Source organism: Excalfactoria chinensis, chromosome 2 (assembly GCF_039878825.1).
Source record: "Excalfactoria chinensis isolate bCotChi1 chromosome 2, bCotChi1.hap2, whole genome shotgun sequence".
Classification (NCBI taxonomy): Eukaryota; Metazoa; Chordata; class Aves; order Galliformes; family Phasianidae; genus Excalfactoria; species Excalfactoria chinensis.
In genome coordinates, this window is record NC_092826.1 from 123,464,843 (window position 1) to 123,484,640 (window position 19,798).

Sequence of the window (19,798 nt, forward strand, 5' to 3'; positions counted from 1 at the left end):
CATCTCACTGAAACTACATTAGGAGAAAATAGAGACATCAATAATAGAGTTTATCTCCTTTTGTGGCCCAGACAGTGATTCATTCATATCATGGGGAAATATAGATAAATGTGTGTTACTATCAAAGCTGCAAGAATTGATTTAACACCATTAATTTTTGTTGTAAAGTAGTAGGAGTTTCAAATTTGAAATGTTAAAGTTCATTTACAGATTGTTTTTTAATGTTGGTTCTGCTTAATATGATACTCAGAACTAATTTTTCATTGGCTCCTTATAGAGAACCAATCTATACGTGCTAGTCTAGCAATAAATGACTGATGTTCTTGATCTTATAGCAATTCCTATTTCAGGGCTTTTATTATTGGGAAGGCAATTTTTAAGGCTGTTCTCATTATCACTGTCCAAATTGTGTTTCTCGACCTGCTGTGCAGCAGTGGGAACAGCAGTACTCCCTGTGCCCCCTGTGCAGAGTGAGAGTCACAGCTGCAGTTTGTTGCCATGGAGCTAGTGCAGGCCGCACAGGGCCTTGGTCTGGCCTCAAGTTGGTTCTTTTGTTATTTTTAGGGACCTTTACGATAATCCAGTTCCAACCCCCAGCTACAGGCAGGGAGACCTTCCTCTAGACCACACTGCTCACAGCCCCATCCAGCCTGGCCTTGAATGCCTCCAGGGAGGGGGCAGTTACCTCTCTGGGCAATCTGTTCCAGTGTCTCACCACTCTCACACTAAATTATTTCTTCCCAATATCTAGTCTAAATCTGCCCTCTTTCAGTTTAAAGCCACTTCCCTTCATCTTCTCGCTACACGCCCTTCACAAAAAGTCACCGTCTGCCACTGGGCCATGGGCACAGCAGAATTTTGTAAGGGATGCAAGTAAAAACAAGCATGTACAGGTTTCCTAATAAAGAATTATTTTAAGCAAAATGAAAGGTTCATTTTTGTATTGTACGCTTTGTAAGAACACTCTCCTTCATCAAGCAGTGCTTCATGGAAATTATTCTTTTCTCTTTGAAAATTATTCATTCAGAAAGCTGACAAAGAGATGTAGCTGTGTTTAATGGCTTCCATTATAAGCAGTGGTTCCTGTGGCATGCAGCAGGGGCAGCACTGCCTGGTTTTCTTGAGCAACCCAGGCTTAGGTAAAAACACATTTGCCTGTTAGTTTTCAATAGAGACATGATTGTAAAAGATAATCCTTTCTTATTGTAACAGTTCAAATCAAGAATACAATATATATACATATTTATCTATAAATATAATAATAATTCAAAAATAATTGTAAAATATTATCATAGCTACAAAATGTGGAATAAATCTATCTGCTTGGTGCTTGCCACAGCTTTCCTCTTTGTATTCAAAGGAACAAAATGTTGCTATTCTATCTTTTTTTTTTTTTTTTTCCCCACTGAAATCATGTGTTCTCACAGTGATGTTACAGTAAAAGTTGTCATCTCAACCCAAACTTCCGCTCATAAGTTTTTGAAGGACATCTTGGTTTGGCTCATTTAAATCACCTGTAGGGCATTGGAGCAGGACAAAGCTGTACGCTGTTTCATATTTCAGGAGGGCAGAAGTTTTTCTCAAGATTTTGCTCTGGAAGTGCATAAGTAAAGATGGGTTTGATGACAACTGATTGCGGACAGTACAGTATATACGTCATTGTATTAACGTGACTGATGATATCTTCTTTTTCACAGCCATTTTTCTTCTGAAACTTGAAAGCTACTGAAGATTTATTGAAAATTGCTCTCTTACAAAATGACAGTTTCTTCTTGTTAAGGATTGTGGGGCATCTGAGTAAAAAAGGCTTAGCAGTAAAGGAGAAAAAGAAGGAACAAACAAAAGCTTGAAGACTTGCCTTCCTCCCCCTCATTTTGCTGCATAAACTCAAAGCGCTTACCAAAAATTACTTTTCAGAAGCCAAACCGACATTATTCTGCAGCAGTGTTTTCACAACTGACCCTGGTTGCAGCTTGATGTTTATAGCTGAGCTGCTCTCAGAGCTGGTGTTCTGCCAGGAAGGAATTCCTGCAGCCCTGCTCCAAGTACTGGGCTCCTGCTGTCCCCTGCTCCGCCCAGCACTTGCACTTATCTGGCAGTAAGATGGCTGGTGGAGATAAAGCAGCAGAGAATTAACCCTATAGAAAGATGATTAATTTTCTGCCACGTTTTAATTTCGGTACCTGAATGGATTGTGTCACAGTGGGAGAAGCAAGATGATGTGCAGAGTGGGTTAGTGCAGCCAAGGTGAGGAGGAAGGGAAATGACTTCTGGCAAATGCCAAACTTTGAAGTCGGCTTGATGGTACCGTGGAGCAGTGCCACCAGCCATCTGCCTTCAGATCCACACATGCATAAATCTGTGCAGAGTTTGTAAACTCTTAGGCAAGTTAACTGTGCCAACAGCCCTGGTAATGATGAGTTAACTGTCAACCATGTTGATTGTTTTGCAATCCTTCTACAGATTAGAGGCTGTCATTGTCTTTTCTTACACCATTTATTGTGAATGGAGTTCTTTGGTGCCACAAATAAGAGATTTTTGGGTAGAAAGGAAAAAAAAAAACAAACCAAAACAACACATCCTCCCTAAATCATAAAAGCACAAGCTGAGCTTGGGGCTCACTGAAGGGTGGAAGACTGGCCAAACCCACGATGCTGCAAAGAGCTTGGATGCTGTTCTTGGACTCAGTCTGGATGGTCTATTAAAAGTTGTCTCTCATGTCAGTAACTCACATGGGCTGAGAATATTTGTGGGTGAGAGTGCCATAAAGCCTTTTTGTCCTCTTGTGTTTCATGTATTCAATAATAAGAGAGCAACAACACTATAAATAGGAACACCATAGTTGGTAAGGACTGGGGATACAAAGAAGATATGTGGTCTCAGCTATGACAGGAGGGCAAAGAAAAAGGGAAGAAAATGTCATCTGAATCAAGCAACTTCTACAGAAGTGCTTCATTAAACTGAGATTTGTACACAACCCATAGGCAGCACAATTGCCTTTTGCAAAGCGAGCAGCTAGCAAGCAGGAGCGTGCCTTTTTTGGTCAGGTTTTAAAAGGGTTGAAAAATATGTGCTTAGGTGTTGTGGCTTTTGCAAGTAGTATGAGCCTTTGTACCTTGCTCTTCTATTCTATCATGGAGAAACTTCTTCCTCCTAATCCTGTCCCCCCCAGGAATATATCAAAACAGTATCAATCAAGGTTTTGTTGCACCCCACCTACACCCTACAGAGTAAAGCATAATGAACACAAGCTGGAAGGACAGATCTGCTCATTTAAAACAGCTGGCCAGTGTGGTGTTCTGATACAAACTGATAATAGATTCACAAGTGAGCTTGTCTGGATATTAGCTGAGCGCTTTTGTTCAGACTTGTTGTGGAAAAGATAAAGTACAAAAATAAGGGAAGTCTCTTCAGTTTGCACACCAGCAGCCAGCTTGCAATTAATTGCTGAAAAAGATGGACGACGTTTGTTCTGAGATATTAAATCTGGGTAACCGAGTGAATTTGTGTTTTCACAATAGTGAATTTACCAGCTACAGCAGAAAGTGACACAGAGGAGTAGGTGGCCAGCAATTCTTCTAACTGATATATCTAAAGAGCTGGCTGTATCAGAGCATTAAATATACATTCAGTTGCAAGCACTTCAGCAGTTTCATAGCAGACATCGTAAGCTCACTGGTTATTAATTATGCAAGTTTTTATCGCCTCTCTTGGGCCTAAGTAATTAGCTTTTAGCTGCATTCATTCAAATAAAAGCAAAACATTTTATCTTTGCACATTTCTGCTACAGTTATGGGCTAAATCAACTGTACAAGAGTGCAAAGGTTAAAACAGTGCTGGAGACCAACATACCTGTATTGATAGCAAGGACAATTAAATGTGTGAAGTAACACAGCGCTCCTTGCTCGAGAAGAACATCTAATCTCTCAAAGAACAAAAAAACCCTTGTATTATTCTTATCTTCTCAACCAGCCTAAGGTTTTTTTTGTTTTGTTTTGTTTTCTTTTTTCCCCCTTAACAAATAGTTTCTCTTTTCTTCCCATCTCCTACAATTTGCATGTTTGGAAAAGTCCAAATAAGCATGCACAACACCTCTCCATTGCAGATAAGAGTGCAAAAGAAAAATGCAGCCAAGTGGTTTTCTTCTGAGAAGCGGTCAGGAATAGCAGGTTGTTTTCCCCCTGAGAAACAGCCAGCAAATTGGAATCTCTGTATATTGTTTTTACACATTGACCCTTCTCCTGGAGATGTGGCCAAAAACAGCACACAGAGGGATGGATGACAGCGAGGGTATGTGCTCAGCTGAAGGATTTTCGCTGCACATTTCAAGGTTAGAAAATGCTGTTGAACTACAAACAAAAGGGTGAAACAGTTATTTTTCCCAGTTAATCTTCTGACCATTTGTTCCATCAAGGCAATGAATGATAATTGCTAGTAAGGAATAGTTAGGTATATTATCAGGAAGAGAAGCACAATAAATGTACTATTTGGAAATGCAGAGGAGGTCAGTGATTTGTTTTACATGTTTTTTTAGAGAAACATATACAACCCCAACACTCTATACTTAGCTATGTTCTCTTTTGATTATTTGTGGCTTGAAAAACTTATTTCCTGAGTCCTTGTTCTCTACAGTGCTTGTACTAGGGCTTCTCTAAAAGTAATGCCTCCTATTTAATTACACTGACCCACAAAGTCAGAGGCAGATGTTGGTGGTATGGCAGCAGAGACTGAACCTTCTCACCACTATTCTTTTTGTTGTCATGTGACAGATGAAAGCAGAGGAGCAGTCTGACAGAATGGCTTCTGATATGGAAGTGCGCAGGAAAAGAAAGGTGTGGAACTGAATTCCTCTATGCAGAAAAATGACATCCATTGACATCCATCTACACTTGCTGAACATTTATGGAGACCAAACATTGGATGTGACCACAGTGAAGCGGTGGGTGGTGACAGTGAAGTGAGTCACCTCCACTCAACTTTATGAATGCAGCCTGCAGGCTCCTGTTCATCACTGGTAAAATATATATATATATAGCCAATGCTGGTGGCTATGTTGAAAAACAGTGTTTTGTAGCCAAGAATTTTCTCTACCTAATAGTGTTATTGGTTGTATTTTTCATGTAAGTAAATAGGAGCTGTTGCTTTTGGAGTGACATATGTGTCTGTGTATGTAAACAATATATATATACATGTATTACATTCATCTTATCAAAAAGAAAAAAAGTAATCTTTAAAGATACAGAACTTAGGAAACTTGATTTGATACATTCGAGCTCTAATTTATGAGAAAGTAGAAATTCCCCTTTCAACACAGATGTACAACCTATGGTTTCAGAAACTGTAATGCTTTCAAAATGATCACTATTAAAGACTGGTATATTTAAAACAAAACAAAACAAAACACAAACTTGTGAGTAGTAATATACCCTACACAAAGTGTAAAATTCAGTATGAGAGACCACTGCTACATAACCAAATAGCTACTGCTCCCTCCTCCATGTGAGAGAGAATAGGCAGACATTGATGGATGCCTGAAAACTTACCAAGTCCAGGCTGTACTGAATCATGGTGGATCAAGAGCTGTTTGTACAGAGTGTTTGAAACAGGATAAATGGTTCCAAAGCCATAAAGATTCTGGAAATGAAAGTCAGCATCATCAGATAAAATCACTCCGCTTAGCAGTCATAAACAGAAATATTGTGCTAGGATCTTGTACAAATCTTTACTTATGTGATGTCCTCCCGTAGGTGGTCACAAAAAGTAACTCAACTAAAACAGTCTAATTTAAAGGCAATAAATAATTGCTCCAAGGCCTATATCAGAATGTGAAACATGCATTTTTCACATCAAATGTGTAAAGAGAAAATGTCTCTTGCTTACGATTACCGAGAGGAGATCTGAAGTAGCCCAGGTTGTAGCACCTTTACAGGTAGGCATCTCTATTTAACTGTTTGAATAACACGTAGGCACATGAAAACCATTCTTTTCATTACAGTTCTGTTTTGCCAAGGATGATATCAATTCCCTCACCAAAAAAAAGTGGGTAGGATATTTTTGCTGTTCACATGAGAAAATCTGCAGGGGTAAGTTAATTCTGCGAGGAAATTTGTTACTATAATGAAAAATGAGATAAATAATCCACGTTCATGATGGAGAAATCTTGAAAGTGCTTCTTGAACCAGCTTTTGTACTGGTTTGGATTCAATGTTTCCTTTTCCTGTATGACTATTATATTACATTTAGATATATTGTGATTTTAATATAGGACATGGGAGGCCATTCAGAGTTTACTTAATGATTTGTCATCGTTTATTGACAAGAGATCACACGAACACAAAGTGATACCAGAAGCAGAACCTTCTCTCTGTGCTGCCTGGTGTGCAGTCAGGCCTGGCTCAAGAAAGATACGGAGGGGCAACAAGTCTTTCTGTAGAGGACATGCTCTATTCCACCCCATCCATCATGTGCCTACGTGCTCAGATGCCTCCCCCATTAGGCCAGCCATCACCTCAGGGGAGCAGTGTGCTCCTCCTGAGCAAAGTTATAAACAGACTCTTCAGAAATCAGTTAACACTGCCCTGCCACCGTTATACACAACCAGGCAATGAGCTCCGTCCCACCTGCCAGCTAGGAATCCCTCAGACTCTGCTGCTGTGCTCGCAGGCATCTCCAAGAGGTGCAGTGAAGCCATACAAACACAGAACTTTGTGGAGGAGAAGCTCAGAGCCGTTCAGCGCCTCATCCAGATGGTGAAGCACGCGGGGCCGTGGGGCCCGCGCAGGGCAGGGCGTGGCGGGCAGCGCCTTTCTCACACAGCGCCCGGCCCCACCCCGCGCTCCCCTCTGCGCTCAGCGGGGCTCGGGGACCGGCTGGGCCTACTCCGCTTCCCTCCCAACTTTCTCTCCCACCCCCGCGGCTCCTGGCAGAGAGGCCGCGAGGGAGGGACGCAGGGAGGGCGGCGCTGCCCCGCGCCCGCCGCCCGGTAGCTGCCGGGAGGGAGATGCTCGCTGTCACTTTCCCTCATCCCCACGCGCCGCCCCCTGCCCTCCCCCCGCGCCCGCCGCCGGCGGTGCCCCGTCCCCCGGCGCCGCGCCGCGCGCTCCCCACCGGCAGCAGGCAGGGCCGCGCCGCCGCCCGCCCGCCTCGGCCCTCTCGCCCGCTCCCCGGCATGGCCGGGCTCTGAGGGGCGCCGCGCCGCCCCACCTCGGCTCTGCCCGCCTCTGCCCCGCCGCGGGGCTCGGCTCTGCCCGGCTTCACTCCAATGGTCCAGAGCGACATGGCCAAATCGCCTCCCAGCCCGGCGCAGGAGGTGCCGATGGAGCTGCTGGACAACCCCCTGCCCGCGGCGACAGCGCAGGTAGGGCGGGGACGGCGGGGCCCGGGGGCATCGCTGGGATCGGGGGGTCGGGTGGGGCGGCGGGGAACGGCCGGGGCGCGGCCCTCGGCGTGGGCTCCGCGCTCGGAAAAGTTTGGCATCCGGAGAGCCGCCGTCCCCCCGGCCCCCGGGATGCGCGAGCCGAGAGAAGCCGGCTGATCTCCGGAGGGTGGGCGGGCGGGCGGCACGCGTTGCGCCCGCGCTCGGCGCGCTGTCAGTGACAGGTCCCGGCCGGGCTCCCCGCCGCGGTAACCTGTTGGTGCCGTGTGGGGGCGGAGGGGCCGAGCGGGTTCCGAGGTTCCAGCGGCGGCGGCGCGGCCTCCTCGGGGCTGTCCGAGCGCTCAGGTGGACGGGCGCCGAGAGGGGACGGCGCGGCGGGGAGGGGGCTGCTCTCTGAAAGGTGGTTCCTGTTTAATTGAGGAACGTTGCATAATGCCTTCGAGTTTGCAATAGTTGGCTACAAAGACTTTCGGTGCTATTTTTAAACCCAGTCAAAGGGTGGTAAAATCCGATTGCGTGCGTTTTAAATTGCAAACATGCTTGCTCGAGCTCGGAGTTTTTTTCCTTTTGGGGTGGCGGTTTCATTTGCTGCTGCCAAAGCTTTCCCTGACGCCTTCTGTCCTCTGAGGCGGTCTGGTGCCATCGCAGGAGTGCCGGATTGCCACGGGAAGATGCTGCCCGTCTGGCACAGGAGCTAATTGCTCCGAGCGGTGACAGCAGGGCAAAGCCCAGCACTGAAACGCAGCCGAGATGGGGCTGCAAGTGTCTCTTTGGCTGTGGATATGTCTGCAGTCTCTGAGCGCAGAGCACATTCTGGCAGGGCCGTATGCTTTGCCAGCCCCTCCAGGAGCAGTGGCAAAGAAACTCGTTTGTGACCCACACCCTTTTTGTATCTTTTCAGCCCTAAGTGCAGAATCGGTGATTGTCAAAATGTGACGCATTGTTACTGCGGGTCGATCACTGATCATAAAGCAGATTTTCACCCTCCACCTCCTTTTCACTAGTAAAAAAAAACCTCTGTTTAGAGAGGAAGATAGCTTGCCAACACCTACATTATCTGTTATTCAGGTAAAGTACTTCTATTTTATAGAATTGGTTTCTGAACACCTAAAGCCAAAAAGCCAATTTTTAAGATAGCGGTGACACAGCTTTTTGGTTGAGTGAATAATTTTCAGTTTTCAGAACCAGGCTCTGTCAGGCAAGACAAGAATCACATCTTCATGCATATGTGCCCTAGACCTACATAAACCATTAGTATGGAAGAAATAACTTTAGGGGAAAAAAGAGCCCTTTGGCTGAATGTTCACCTCATTCCTTAGCATGCTCTGCACTGAGAGACAATTATTCTGGTCTGGGATTTTGCTCTATTAACATGATTTCTAGAAAATCAATATGGTAGGATCTTGCTGCTTTAGGAAAAGCTCACAGGGAGAAGGAGAAGCTTAATGAGAGAGAGTGAGTGATCAAGTAGGTTGCCGACAGGTCCTTCAGCTTTGCCCACCACTATCTTTTTCACTGAGGTGTTTATGTATCAATCCTAGAAAAACGTCATGCCAAGTAATGCATCAGGAAGGAAAAAACCATGTGAGCCTATGGAGTGGTATCTCTCCTTAAAGTATTCCCTCTGAAGTGCTACTTCTGGTAATTATGATTAAGCAAAATATAATTGAAGAACCTCTGTGTGCTCGTAGCAAGCCTCAGGATTTCTCTTACCCAAGAATTTTACTTTTGCAAAGCTGAGTGTTTCTTTTAATCTGGCTGTACATCATGGTCGTTACCTTGGATTGTACCCCGTCATCAATTTTGGCCAAACTCATCGCCGCTTGGCAGAGGTGTGAATGCAGTTAACACTCTGAAAGCATTTTCTCTTAAAAGATCATTAAATACATGAACTGTTCCTGGATAGTCCCTGCATATAATCTATTTCTTATTTTTATAGTGTGTTTTTCTAACAAGATCTGCAAAAGGAATAAATCCCTGCAGGTGTTGATCCTGCCAATGGTACCATACTCTCCTTGGGAAGTTCTTTGCAATGGGAGAAAGTGTTCATGTTTCTCTGTTATTTAAAACACTGTGGCTTTTAGGTCTGTGTTATTGTAAGTATGTAATTCTGGGTGCTCACTGTGATGCCAGTGGAGGCAGGGTTTGTGGTGTGCTTTTAGCTATCTGGTTTGGCCAGGTGTCTACATGTGCTGGTGGTAGTGGCACAATTCACTGTGCTTGTAGCATTTGATGTGTCACCCTTCTGTAATAAACTCAGCATCTGATTTTCAGAAATCACAAAACAAGCAAACTGTTGAGCCATATCGGTGGTTTATAATCAGGACCCGATTTTTGAACAATCAACTTCATCACCGTCTTAAAATCTTCCTTTCAAGAACCTCTCAGATCTAGAAATCTGAATCCGAATATGCGAATGAATCATTTTAATTAACGCAGATGCTATGGCAATTTGTATATAACATACTACAGCAGGGCATATTAATGCCTCTCGAGGAAGTTTTCAGTCCTTTTTTTTTCTCCCCTCATCTAATTTATTTTTTATTTTTTATTTTATTTTATTTTTTCTGATCCCAATTAAAAGCCCATCAATTCCCAGGAATCACGAGATGTAATTTCTATTTTCTCATACCATGACTTCCTGGGTTGTGCTGTAGGAACAGCCTTTGCACTCAGGTCACTAAATTACGTGGGATATTTCTAAGACAATATAATGAAGACACTTAGCAGGCAACAACAGGCTGCCTCATCGAGGGAGGAGGCATCGAGCCCTGGATGAATTCTTCTCTATTCCCCGTTATCATTTTCCTCCTGTTCCTTTTCCTTGCCTTCTTATCTATCATCTTCCAGTGCAGGTTCTAACAGCCTGACACATTTGAAATGAAAACAGTTCCCTTCTTAATTGTTTTCTCCAGCTCCTTCACTCGCATTTAGATTTTCTATGTGTCTCGGTACTGTTCTGTGCTCCCGCCTCCTGGCACAAAGGATGCTGGGTGGCACTTGGCGTGGGCAGGGGCTGCCCGCTGCTTGGGGTGCAGCGTGGGGTCGGGATGGGTGGCCTCAGATCTCAGTCTATACTGAACATAACTGATGCCCGCAAAAATTTTGGAGCAGTGTGCGTGTTGACAGTTCGAGAATATCCGTGCAGTTGCTGGCCCTGCCCTTCCTAGGTTTCTCTCTGTCTTTTCAGATGGCACCGTTCCCTCCTGCCTGTCCGGCGGTGATGAGGGCTGAAGGGAACGGCGATATACACCCCGCGGATTAATCACACTGCCCTCTGCTGCTCCATTTTAGCTAAGCTGATTTATCAAGATGAGCAGCGATTACTTATTCTTCAAGTGAATGTTTGCAACATCGTATCTTTCAGGTCTAACTAGAGGGAATGCCTTGTAGGAGGCAAACAAACACAATTTGTACACCTCTCCCCCCTTCTCTCCCCCTCCCCCCCCCCCCCCCCCCCCCCCCCCCCCTTTTTGCTCATAAAATCACAACTCCCATTCTCAATAGAGGCATGGACAGCTTTACGCTCTTCTGGCAGCATCCCTGCAGGCCAGATGCTGGAGCAGGGCTATATATGAATAAAGAAGAGAAGAAATCAAACTAATACATTGGACTTTTCTTGGTTCTGAGCAAGAGGTAGTATTTTCTGTCCTGATATGGTAACCTCCTTCCGGCATTTCACCCCTTGCTGACAAAAATACATTTTGATAGTCATTAACTGAAGAAAGCCCTTCAACTTTCAGCTGTTTCTTTACGGATAACCTTTCTATGCTTTCAGGGTTTGTTTTGCATTCTCCAAAATTCACCAGTAACAGGTAAAGATGTGTGGTTGTCTCGTCCAAAGACATTTCTTTGTCACTCAGATGTTGCACATCATCAGCATCTGTGGACTATAGTTACTGTTTGCATTTTTTTCTTAACATTTGCCTAGACTGCAAAGTCTCTGTGAAGCAATTTAGCAGATTCACTCCTAACTTCTTTGAGAGTTAGCCATTTTCTAGAGGCAGTCTCTCCTTTTATCTTGTTTTGTCTCTAGGTTTGTCATTTTGAACTGTTGTGGATAAAAAGTTCCTGTACACTTCCAAGCTTGGTTTCTCTGGGTTCTCAGTTACTATTTTTCTGCTTCTTTTTCTCAGTTCTTTTCTGTGCCAGGACAGGAGAGTTTCAAAATAACACAAAGCAACCCAAATCAGCCTTCCTGCCATGCAGGGCGGAGAGAAGCTTTCTATAGGCAGCTGTTATTCCTGCAAGTCTTTTACCAAGACAGGTCTCTTTTGTGTATAAAAGAAAAAAATAAACTCATGGGGATGAGAAGGCGCGTGGCCTGCAACTGTAGTGTCTGATTCTAAAGGCTGCGGGAGACATGGTTGGGTTTGGGCACAGGCCTTGGTGCTGGCTGAGTTCTGTTGGGAGCACACATTGTCAGTGGTGCAACAGGGAGGGAGGCAAAAGGGTTTGACCAATGTGGTGTCCTGAGTCTCTGAAAAGTGGAGAACAGGTCAGGTCCCCCACCTGTTATATGCTGAAGTGGAAAATACTGGGTGCCCTGACCAGGGACCCCAGAGGGAATGTGGGAGGACAGGAAGCTGGCTCAGAAGTGCACAAACTGGTGAGAACTGGGCTATTTCTGCTGGAAGAACTAGAAAGACTTTATTGCAGACCAGCAGAAAGGAGCATCAAATATTTCTCAGCAGAAATGGTTTCTTTTTAGTGGGAGAAAAAAAATCATTTGTCAAATATTTATATTGAGATGATGTATGCAAGTTTGGATAAGTAATCTTATTTGTGTTGTTTTGTTGGATAGGTATTAGATCTTAAGGAAGGGCTGTTGAATGCGCCTAGCAGCCTCAGCATTTTAAGTTGTGAGAACTTGGTGTGAACTTGGTGACTATGGAGATCCTCACCGTGATAAGATTTCTCAAGGGATCCCTAGTCTTTTCTGTATTGTCATCATTGCAAATGGTGTTTTTTGTTGTTTTTTTTTTTTGTTTGTTTGTTTTTGTTTTTGTTTTTGTTTTTTGAAGAAATCCAGGTCTCTTCTCTGCTATGGGAACATGAGTCTGTGCTCTGTAGGCACCTTCCTCACTGAAGGCGTATCACAGGGCAAATGTAGGGTGAGCTGAAAGCCCAGCTCTGGGAGCAAGGCCAGCCAGGACACATTGTTGTGCCCAACATTGCTGTTGCCTCCATTCCGATGGTAGGATGGAGCTAGGGAGTCCTGGGAAGCTCAATACTGAGGTATTTTTCTTTACCTTTTGGTATTCTTTTGATCCTTGTAACTAGACGTTTGTTCGTTTGAAGTCATGGAAGCTTCATTCCAGCTCTGAGTGTTTATTTTCTGTTTTTGTTTTGTTTTGTTTGTTTGCTTTTCTCCCTGTTTCCTTTCTGAGATAATTTTCCGTTTCAAGACTTGAATCCAATTCAGTAACCTTGATGCCTAATAATTCTGCTCCTTCTTTTACTCTTAAGAGTAGGTCCAGCAGAGGGAAGCTTTCCATGGGTGGCTTCTGTTTCCTTAATTTCTCTTTGCTATCAACCATGGTATCAGTCTTGATGGCTGATATAATTGGTAAAGACTCAGACTTACACTACATCTATTTCTCTTTGGTATAAGATACCACTGGAGTGGCTGCTGGTGAAGGCTTTTTCCAGACTTCCACTGAAGATCAGTTCCCTGGCTGTGTATAGCCAACGGTCTGAAATGCTTCAACACCTCTTCCAGATGATAGGATTTTGATACAATGATAAAGCATGCCTTCTGCTCCTTATGTGTGTTAGAGGATTAAACATTACAGATAGATGCCTTTCACATCTTGAGGCAGAACCTCATTAAAATTGGAGGGTTTCAGTGGGCAACGTTAATCTCATCTGTTTGCAGTAACTTGAGGGAGCTGCATATGAAACTGTTAATTACTAGGAAACTGCTGTTCATGCCTGTAATGCTTCGTATGATTCCCATATTTTGTTTGATTACACAGCCTGAACAAAGGTTGCACAATGTACTTGCGTGTCAGGGCTGGAAAACAGTCGTCCTTCACTTTGTTAAGTCTCTGTTGATGAAACTGCTCTTTACAAGATGGCCTTGGTAGATTTTTTTTTAGGGCTTCACATAGTCTGCCAGGTATTTTAAGAAGCTGTAGAACATAAATGCGTGTGGTTGTGTTTCTTGTCTCTGGCAGCTCCGCTGATTGTAAAAGAACTTCACACATCTGACTAATAAACCAAGCTACAGTTTTATCCTGTAAACACTTACATGTATACAGATCTTTGTTTGTGTAAGGAGTGATGCAGAAATCCAGTGGGAATGTTTCCTGCAGTAAGCTTCTTATATAAACAGACTTATTGTCAAGACTGGAGCCTGCTGTATTAAAATGAGCTGGGTTGAGTTACAGTACAGGATAGACTTAGGGTGGTTCTTGTGGGCAGGACTACTATGTTTAAAGAAGGTGCCTCAGGTTGTTGCTTTTTGCTGGCCAATGCTCACACATCGTGATTCAGCCCTTTATTTTTAGCTACGTAATTACAGCCGACTGCTGAACAGAACATAGATTAGACAGCTGATTTTCATAGGGAAATCACAATAACATATTGGGTTCACTGTGATTTATTTATTTATTTATTTATTCCCCCAGAATTGCATGTATCTGGTAGATTATGTGTTTATTTTTTCTTTTGGTGCAAAGGATCTTATTCTTGCATGAAGCTCTTATGCAAAAAAACAAAAACAAAAAAAAAAATACATTAAAAGAGCAAAACATAATGAATTTGTCAGGATGAGTGTTCATGGTTCTTCACATGACAGAGACACTTAATCATTTTTTGAAATCTGTTTGTGGAAGACTTGTCACATGTTTAGGACAAAGTTTGCAGAATTATGGCTGTGGGAATAGGCTTGGAAGGCATAGAAGACAAATGTAGTCCCAGATTGATATCCTTCAAAATAACAAGAACAGCCATCAAATCAGTCTCTTCTCACTTACTGAAGCTGTCCTCCCTTTCCTCTAACTCGGAATCAGTCCGTGCAGGAAAGCAGCTGCACCGTGGGCCCTCCCTGCAGCCTGCCATCCTGTCTGACATGTCCCGTGTGCAAAGTTGGCATGCAGCTGGTGCCCTTCAACAGTGTTTTGCTTATATAAGACTGGAAGAAAACTGCAGGCTGCTGTGTATGAAAAAAACCAAACAAAATAAAAAACAGTGACTGAAAAATCAAGATAAGAGTACATTTGAGGTGGATTTGGGCTGTGATGTTGCTGAAATGAAGGCTTTTAGTTGTTGCTATGCAGGTAGAGAAGCAGTTTATCTCTCTGCTAGCAATGCTTTTTTATTCTGGTCTTGTTTATCTTGTCCTTTTAAATCTAGGTACTGTTCCTATTTTGCTTTTGCAGTAATGTTTTTGTTTTATAAAATTGAATAAATGATTCTGTAAATAAAGCAAATATTAAAGAGACTGGTTGCAAATACAGAAATGTGATTGTGGCAGAGAATATATGTTCATTGTTCTAGTATCTCCTCAGAGATTACACAGTATTGTAATGTCCGTTATGTACTAAATTGCTTAATTTTTTATGTAGATTCTCTATATACTTGAGTTACTATGTGAATACCTTGAATATTTATTTATTTGGTAAATATATTTTTGTATCCTTCCACAAAAATGGACAAAAGATGCTCAGAACATTGACAGGTAACTGTGCCGCTGTAGTTACTTTGGTGACGGCAAGTTTTAATAACTGGTAAATTTTGATTGAAAAATAAAGTGTTTTTATATAAAGATCATCAATGTTAAAGACAATCTGTATGTATTGCACGTGACCTTAATATTCTATCTTATTGTGTGGGACAGAGATGATTTGCAAAGAACTGTCTAACAATAACTGGAAAATTTCTTCAATGATTTACTGGCAATAGCGCTTCCAGTCTACTCTTTATTCTTACAGGTCTGTAAAGTCCTTTGTAGGATCAAAATTTTCTTCTTTTGCCAAAGATTCCTTTTAGAAATACAACCATGTGAAATCATTCCTGGTTCACATTTCAATTTATGTTCCGTGACTTACTTGACTCATCAGAAAGTCCTATTTTCATCCCCGTGATATGCACCATGCTATTTTATTTTTTATTTCTTTTTTTTAATAGCTTGCCTTAAGCCACATGTTGTTAGTACCAATTCTTGTTCAGTTTTCACAGAATCCCAGAACAGCTGAGGCTGGTGGGGTGCTCAGGATCCATGTGGCCCAACCCCAGCTCCAGAAGGGAGACTCAGAGCAGGTGCCCCAGGGCCATGTCTGGGCAGCTTCTGAATCTCTCGGAGGAGGAGACTCCACAGCCTCTCTCTTTTTGTAGAAATCGCATTAATTTGGCAAAGTGTCCTCACCATAAACCCACAGTTTGGGAGAAGATTGTTGCTCTTAAGTCACTGTTAGTTCAATGATGTAGCACATTAAATTATTTTGCCAAGAGTCAGTGTCAGGCTGGCAGATCTATTGTTTCTTTTTAAAATACAATACTGGTGTAATGCTGGAGTCTAAGCAGAGCTCTGAAGTCCCCCAGAGTCAACATTAGTGGTCTGTATACAGCCTGAGGTTCTGCTTCATCTCTTGGAGGCAAGCTATCTGCATTTGTTGATTTGAAAAATGATCTTACTTACTAGTGCCTATTTGTCATCCTACATGATTACTTTTAGGCTCTGATGTATTCTGTCATGTTTAACATTTGTTAGTTAAGAGTCAAAGCTTAGACTTTGAAGTCATATCAGTAGATGGTTCCAGCATGAAATTTTAACTGTCTCTGAGACTGTCCTTTCCTGCTATAAAAGCTGATGGGACTTGTGTCCAGAACTCCTTCTGGTTCTCCGCACATTGCCCAAACCCAGGGAGGGACACACTTGTGCACCCAATCAGGGTTTCATCCTGAGGTTTGCTGTCTGCATTGTAACATGTTTGCAAGCTTGTTCTCCATTACACTGATTACAGTTTTCTCATTGTCCCTACACTCAGGACCAATAGCAGTTTATGGCCAGAGATGGCTGGATTACGTGGATGAATGGACTGAGAGTTTCAAAAAATAGTAATAATAAATAACTAATATAATTACTTAGTGCAATGTAGTGAGGTATCAGCATACTAGCACACTATTAGCAAGGCTTTTTAAAAGTTATCTTTAGTGGTATGCTTTAATTCAATTAGTGAAATTTCTGTAGGGGAATTTATACTCTTGGGAAAAGGGCAGTGAGATAATCTGGGGGGAAGATATGGTACAAATAACTGAAAATTCAGCGTGTAGGTGAGGGTGGATGCTGCAGTTTTTTGGTTTCTTTTTTTGTTGTTTTTGTGTGCTTTTTTCCCCATGACTTATTGTGGAACTTTAAAGTGAAGTGATGAATGCAAGATGGGGGCTAAGATTGGACATATGCCAAAGCAGACCTTGGAAGTGAAGAGAAAGACCCTGCTTATTGCTGGGACCTGTGGGAGGTATTTAAAGACAGGAGATGTGAGCCAGAGAGATAGATTAATAAAGTGACCTTTAAAGCAGAGTGATGAGTGACAAAAATGTACATTTATCAGTCTCAAGGAAAATCACATTTGAAGTTGTCAAGACATGGTTTTATTGCGAGTTTAGATGAACTTTAGAAATATGACTAGATATAAAGGGCTGTATCCTAATGTAGTTGCACAGAACAAATCTGCAAGATTCTGCCTTATCTGGAAACAGTTGAGGTGGTCACAATGTGGTTTACTGTCATGCCCTAAAAGGTGGTTGCAAATAGCATGGTTTGGAACTCTTACAATGCTTTTTCAGTTATACGTATCCTTCCAGTTTCATCTTCAGTTCTTTATCTATTATGATATTTTTCCTCAATTTAACTTTCTTTTTCTAAGTTGTCATTGTTTTTATGTTTATCCTCAGTTTATATCTTCTAAATCAAAAAGCTGTTGGCTACTCTTTGCTGTTCTCTCAGCTGACTTGGCTCACAGCCGTGGTGTGCTGTAGGCTGACCAACTGTTGCCCGTCCTAGCTTGTGCATTTAGGCCAGCTGCAAAAGAAACTGTACTTTTTTAGTCATTTTGTCTTGTGTGAATAATACAACTATACAAGTTTATAAATGCTTCTTCAAACCTGAATGTGAAATAATAAACATTCAAAGCTCAATTGGCCAAATCTAACTTTGTTAATGAGCACATACGCATGTAGCCCATCAGTTACTTCCTGAACATTGGTTATCAATTGGCACAAAGCTGATCATTTGAAGCTCTGCTGGCCTGGTAGGCACTGGTAAAGCTTGAGCTGAGAGCTGTCTGTGCAACACAAACTAACGTTGTATCTCTAATCTGTTTCCCTTTTTTTTTTTTTTTTGACAGTCTTATGGTAAAGGGGCAAGAAGAAAAAATCGGTTTAAAGGATCAGACGGGAGTACATCTTCTGACACTACCTCTAACAGTTTTGTACGCCAGGTATGTGGTATTCAGCTTTTATGTCTGGAGGACTTGGTGTTAATGTTCAAATAATTCTCTTTTACAAATTGTCAAATCAAAGAGTGATGCTGTAGCTTGAGGATTAGTACAATTTTCTGCCAAGGCAGGGAAAAATATTTGGTTGCTATTGCTTTGATCTTGGCAGAAAAGTATAGTAGTTTTCATTATTTTTTTCTGTAGTGCTGTCAGGTGATTGAAGCTGGAAGAGGAGGTGGAGTCTCAAGGCAGTGCCTAAATGGGCAACATTTGGGAGAAAGCATCAAAACCTACTAGTCCTGGGGATTTCCTGCTTAAAATAGAGCTGTGCAAGGCAGTGCTCACTGCTATGCTTTCCTCCCAGTGTTATTTAAAGGCATGGTTTGGAGGGTAAATTCCTGGCAGCATTGTGCTCATCAAACAGATACTGAAAGGCCAGGAAAAGCTTCCGATTCCATAACCTGTTCCTGTGTACGTGTATTTGGCATCCCTTCTTACATGGAGCCTCGTGAGTGTTCTAGATAGGGCTGGGTGCTTGACAAACAACTTGATCTGGTCAACAGAGGTAATAAAGTACATGGTGAAGGATCTTTGGCTACAGAACTAAGAGAGCAAGTTTCTTTGTGCTTATAGCAGAGAATAACCCAGAGAGCACAAAGGGTGCTTAGAGCTGCACCATGACTGCAGCTATCCAAAGAGCCAAAAATACACTTGTTTGTTCCTCACTGATTTAAGCTGCAGCATTACAAACATAGATTTGTCAACTTCTTGAAGAGCTTCTGGAACTCAGGAGGTTTAATTGCAGAGTTTTTGGTTTTACTATAAGGAAACACCCGACTTCCCTCACATCTATCTTGTCTTGTATGTGTCTCAGTTTTAAAATGTTCAGTGACTCCATTGCTGTTGCATTAGTTGTTTCAGTATGCATCCTCTGTTTGCAAAAAATGTTCTGCTTTGTCCTTCTGTGATCATATTAGTAGGTTTTGTGACAGGGCACGGATTTGAAAGAGACAGGTCTGTTGGATATAGATGTGAAATTTTACTTGATCATGAGAGTTTGTCAGTGGCAGTGAACAAGATGAAGAAGAAAACCTGGATCAATAAATCACTGATTTATGATATTTTGTCCTGTTTAAAAATACTCTGAGAAAGACAAACTAGTGTTTGGGAGTTGCAACAGATCTCCCTGTGCCGAGAATTCTTTGTAAGGAATCTGTTTTGTTGTTTTCCTTAGCTCCTCATGGATGTTGAACTCAGCTTGGAACATTTTTAACGGAATAAGGGTGTTTATTTTACACCAGCTACACACAGCTCTTTGACTTTCTTGTTTACTTAAGTGAGGTCTGAATTTAGACTTAAGTATCTCTTCTTAGTATCATTCATAGGAGCGGGGCAAGGAAGATGGATCTTCAAACTCTACATAGATGTTCAGTTGGGTTATTGTAGTCAATGGAGATCTATCTGATTACAGAATGTGGGAAATGATTCATGAAAATCTTGAAAACAGACTTATAAATCAGGGTAGGTGAGCTATAGTCTAAAGGAGTCTGTATAATTTCCGGGACTGTGAAGGGAACATAGCCCACAAATACCTCAAGAGCAGATTTTTACAAAGGAGTTTTATATCATTCTCTAACTCCATTTTTAGTAGTTACTCAAGTGATACAATAAAAATGACTTTTTTGGGGGGAGGGAGGGGGGGGGGGGGGAAAGTGGGAGGGGAGGGAATTGATCCACTTGGAAAAATCAGAGGTTTAAAAGACTTCTGAAGAAAACTCAGTTTTGATATGATATTGTCAGTGAAAATAATGAAGGGATGTTAATGGATAAATATGTTATGTTGTGCTGTCCAAAACTAAAAATAAAAGATAAAAATCACAAACATTCCTTGCAAATCATTTACAAGTAGAGTTTGAGTTGTACCAGGTGCATAGAAATACATCTTCACAGTTGGTGCTAGCAGGTTTATTTCGGATCT

The 19,798-nt window shown here is 42.3% G+C and overlaps 1 protein-coding gene across 4 annotated transcripts in view; it reads left to right on the forward strand.

Annotated features, from left to right (window-relative positions):
* Positions 1-7,113: 7,113 nt before the first annotated feature.
* Positions 7,114-19,798, forward strand: part of CACNB2 (calcium voltage-gated channel auxiliary subunit beta 2) — a 216,754-nt gene continuing 204,069 nt past the window's right edge. For 2 of the 4 annotated variants that reach the window (XM_072330335.1, XM_072330337.1), the window contains exons 1-2: positions 7,114-7,357; positions 17,731-17,823. In XM_072330335.1, coding sequence (XP_072186436.1) covers positions 7,262-7,357; positions 17,731-17,823 — 189 coding nt within the window. In that variant the 5' untranslated portion in view covers positions 7,114-7,261. The remainder of the gene's footprint in view (positions 7,358-17,730; positions 17,824-19,798) is intronic. The other 2 variants (XM_072330336.1, XM_072330338.1) reach the window with 1 other exon arrangement.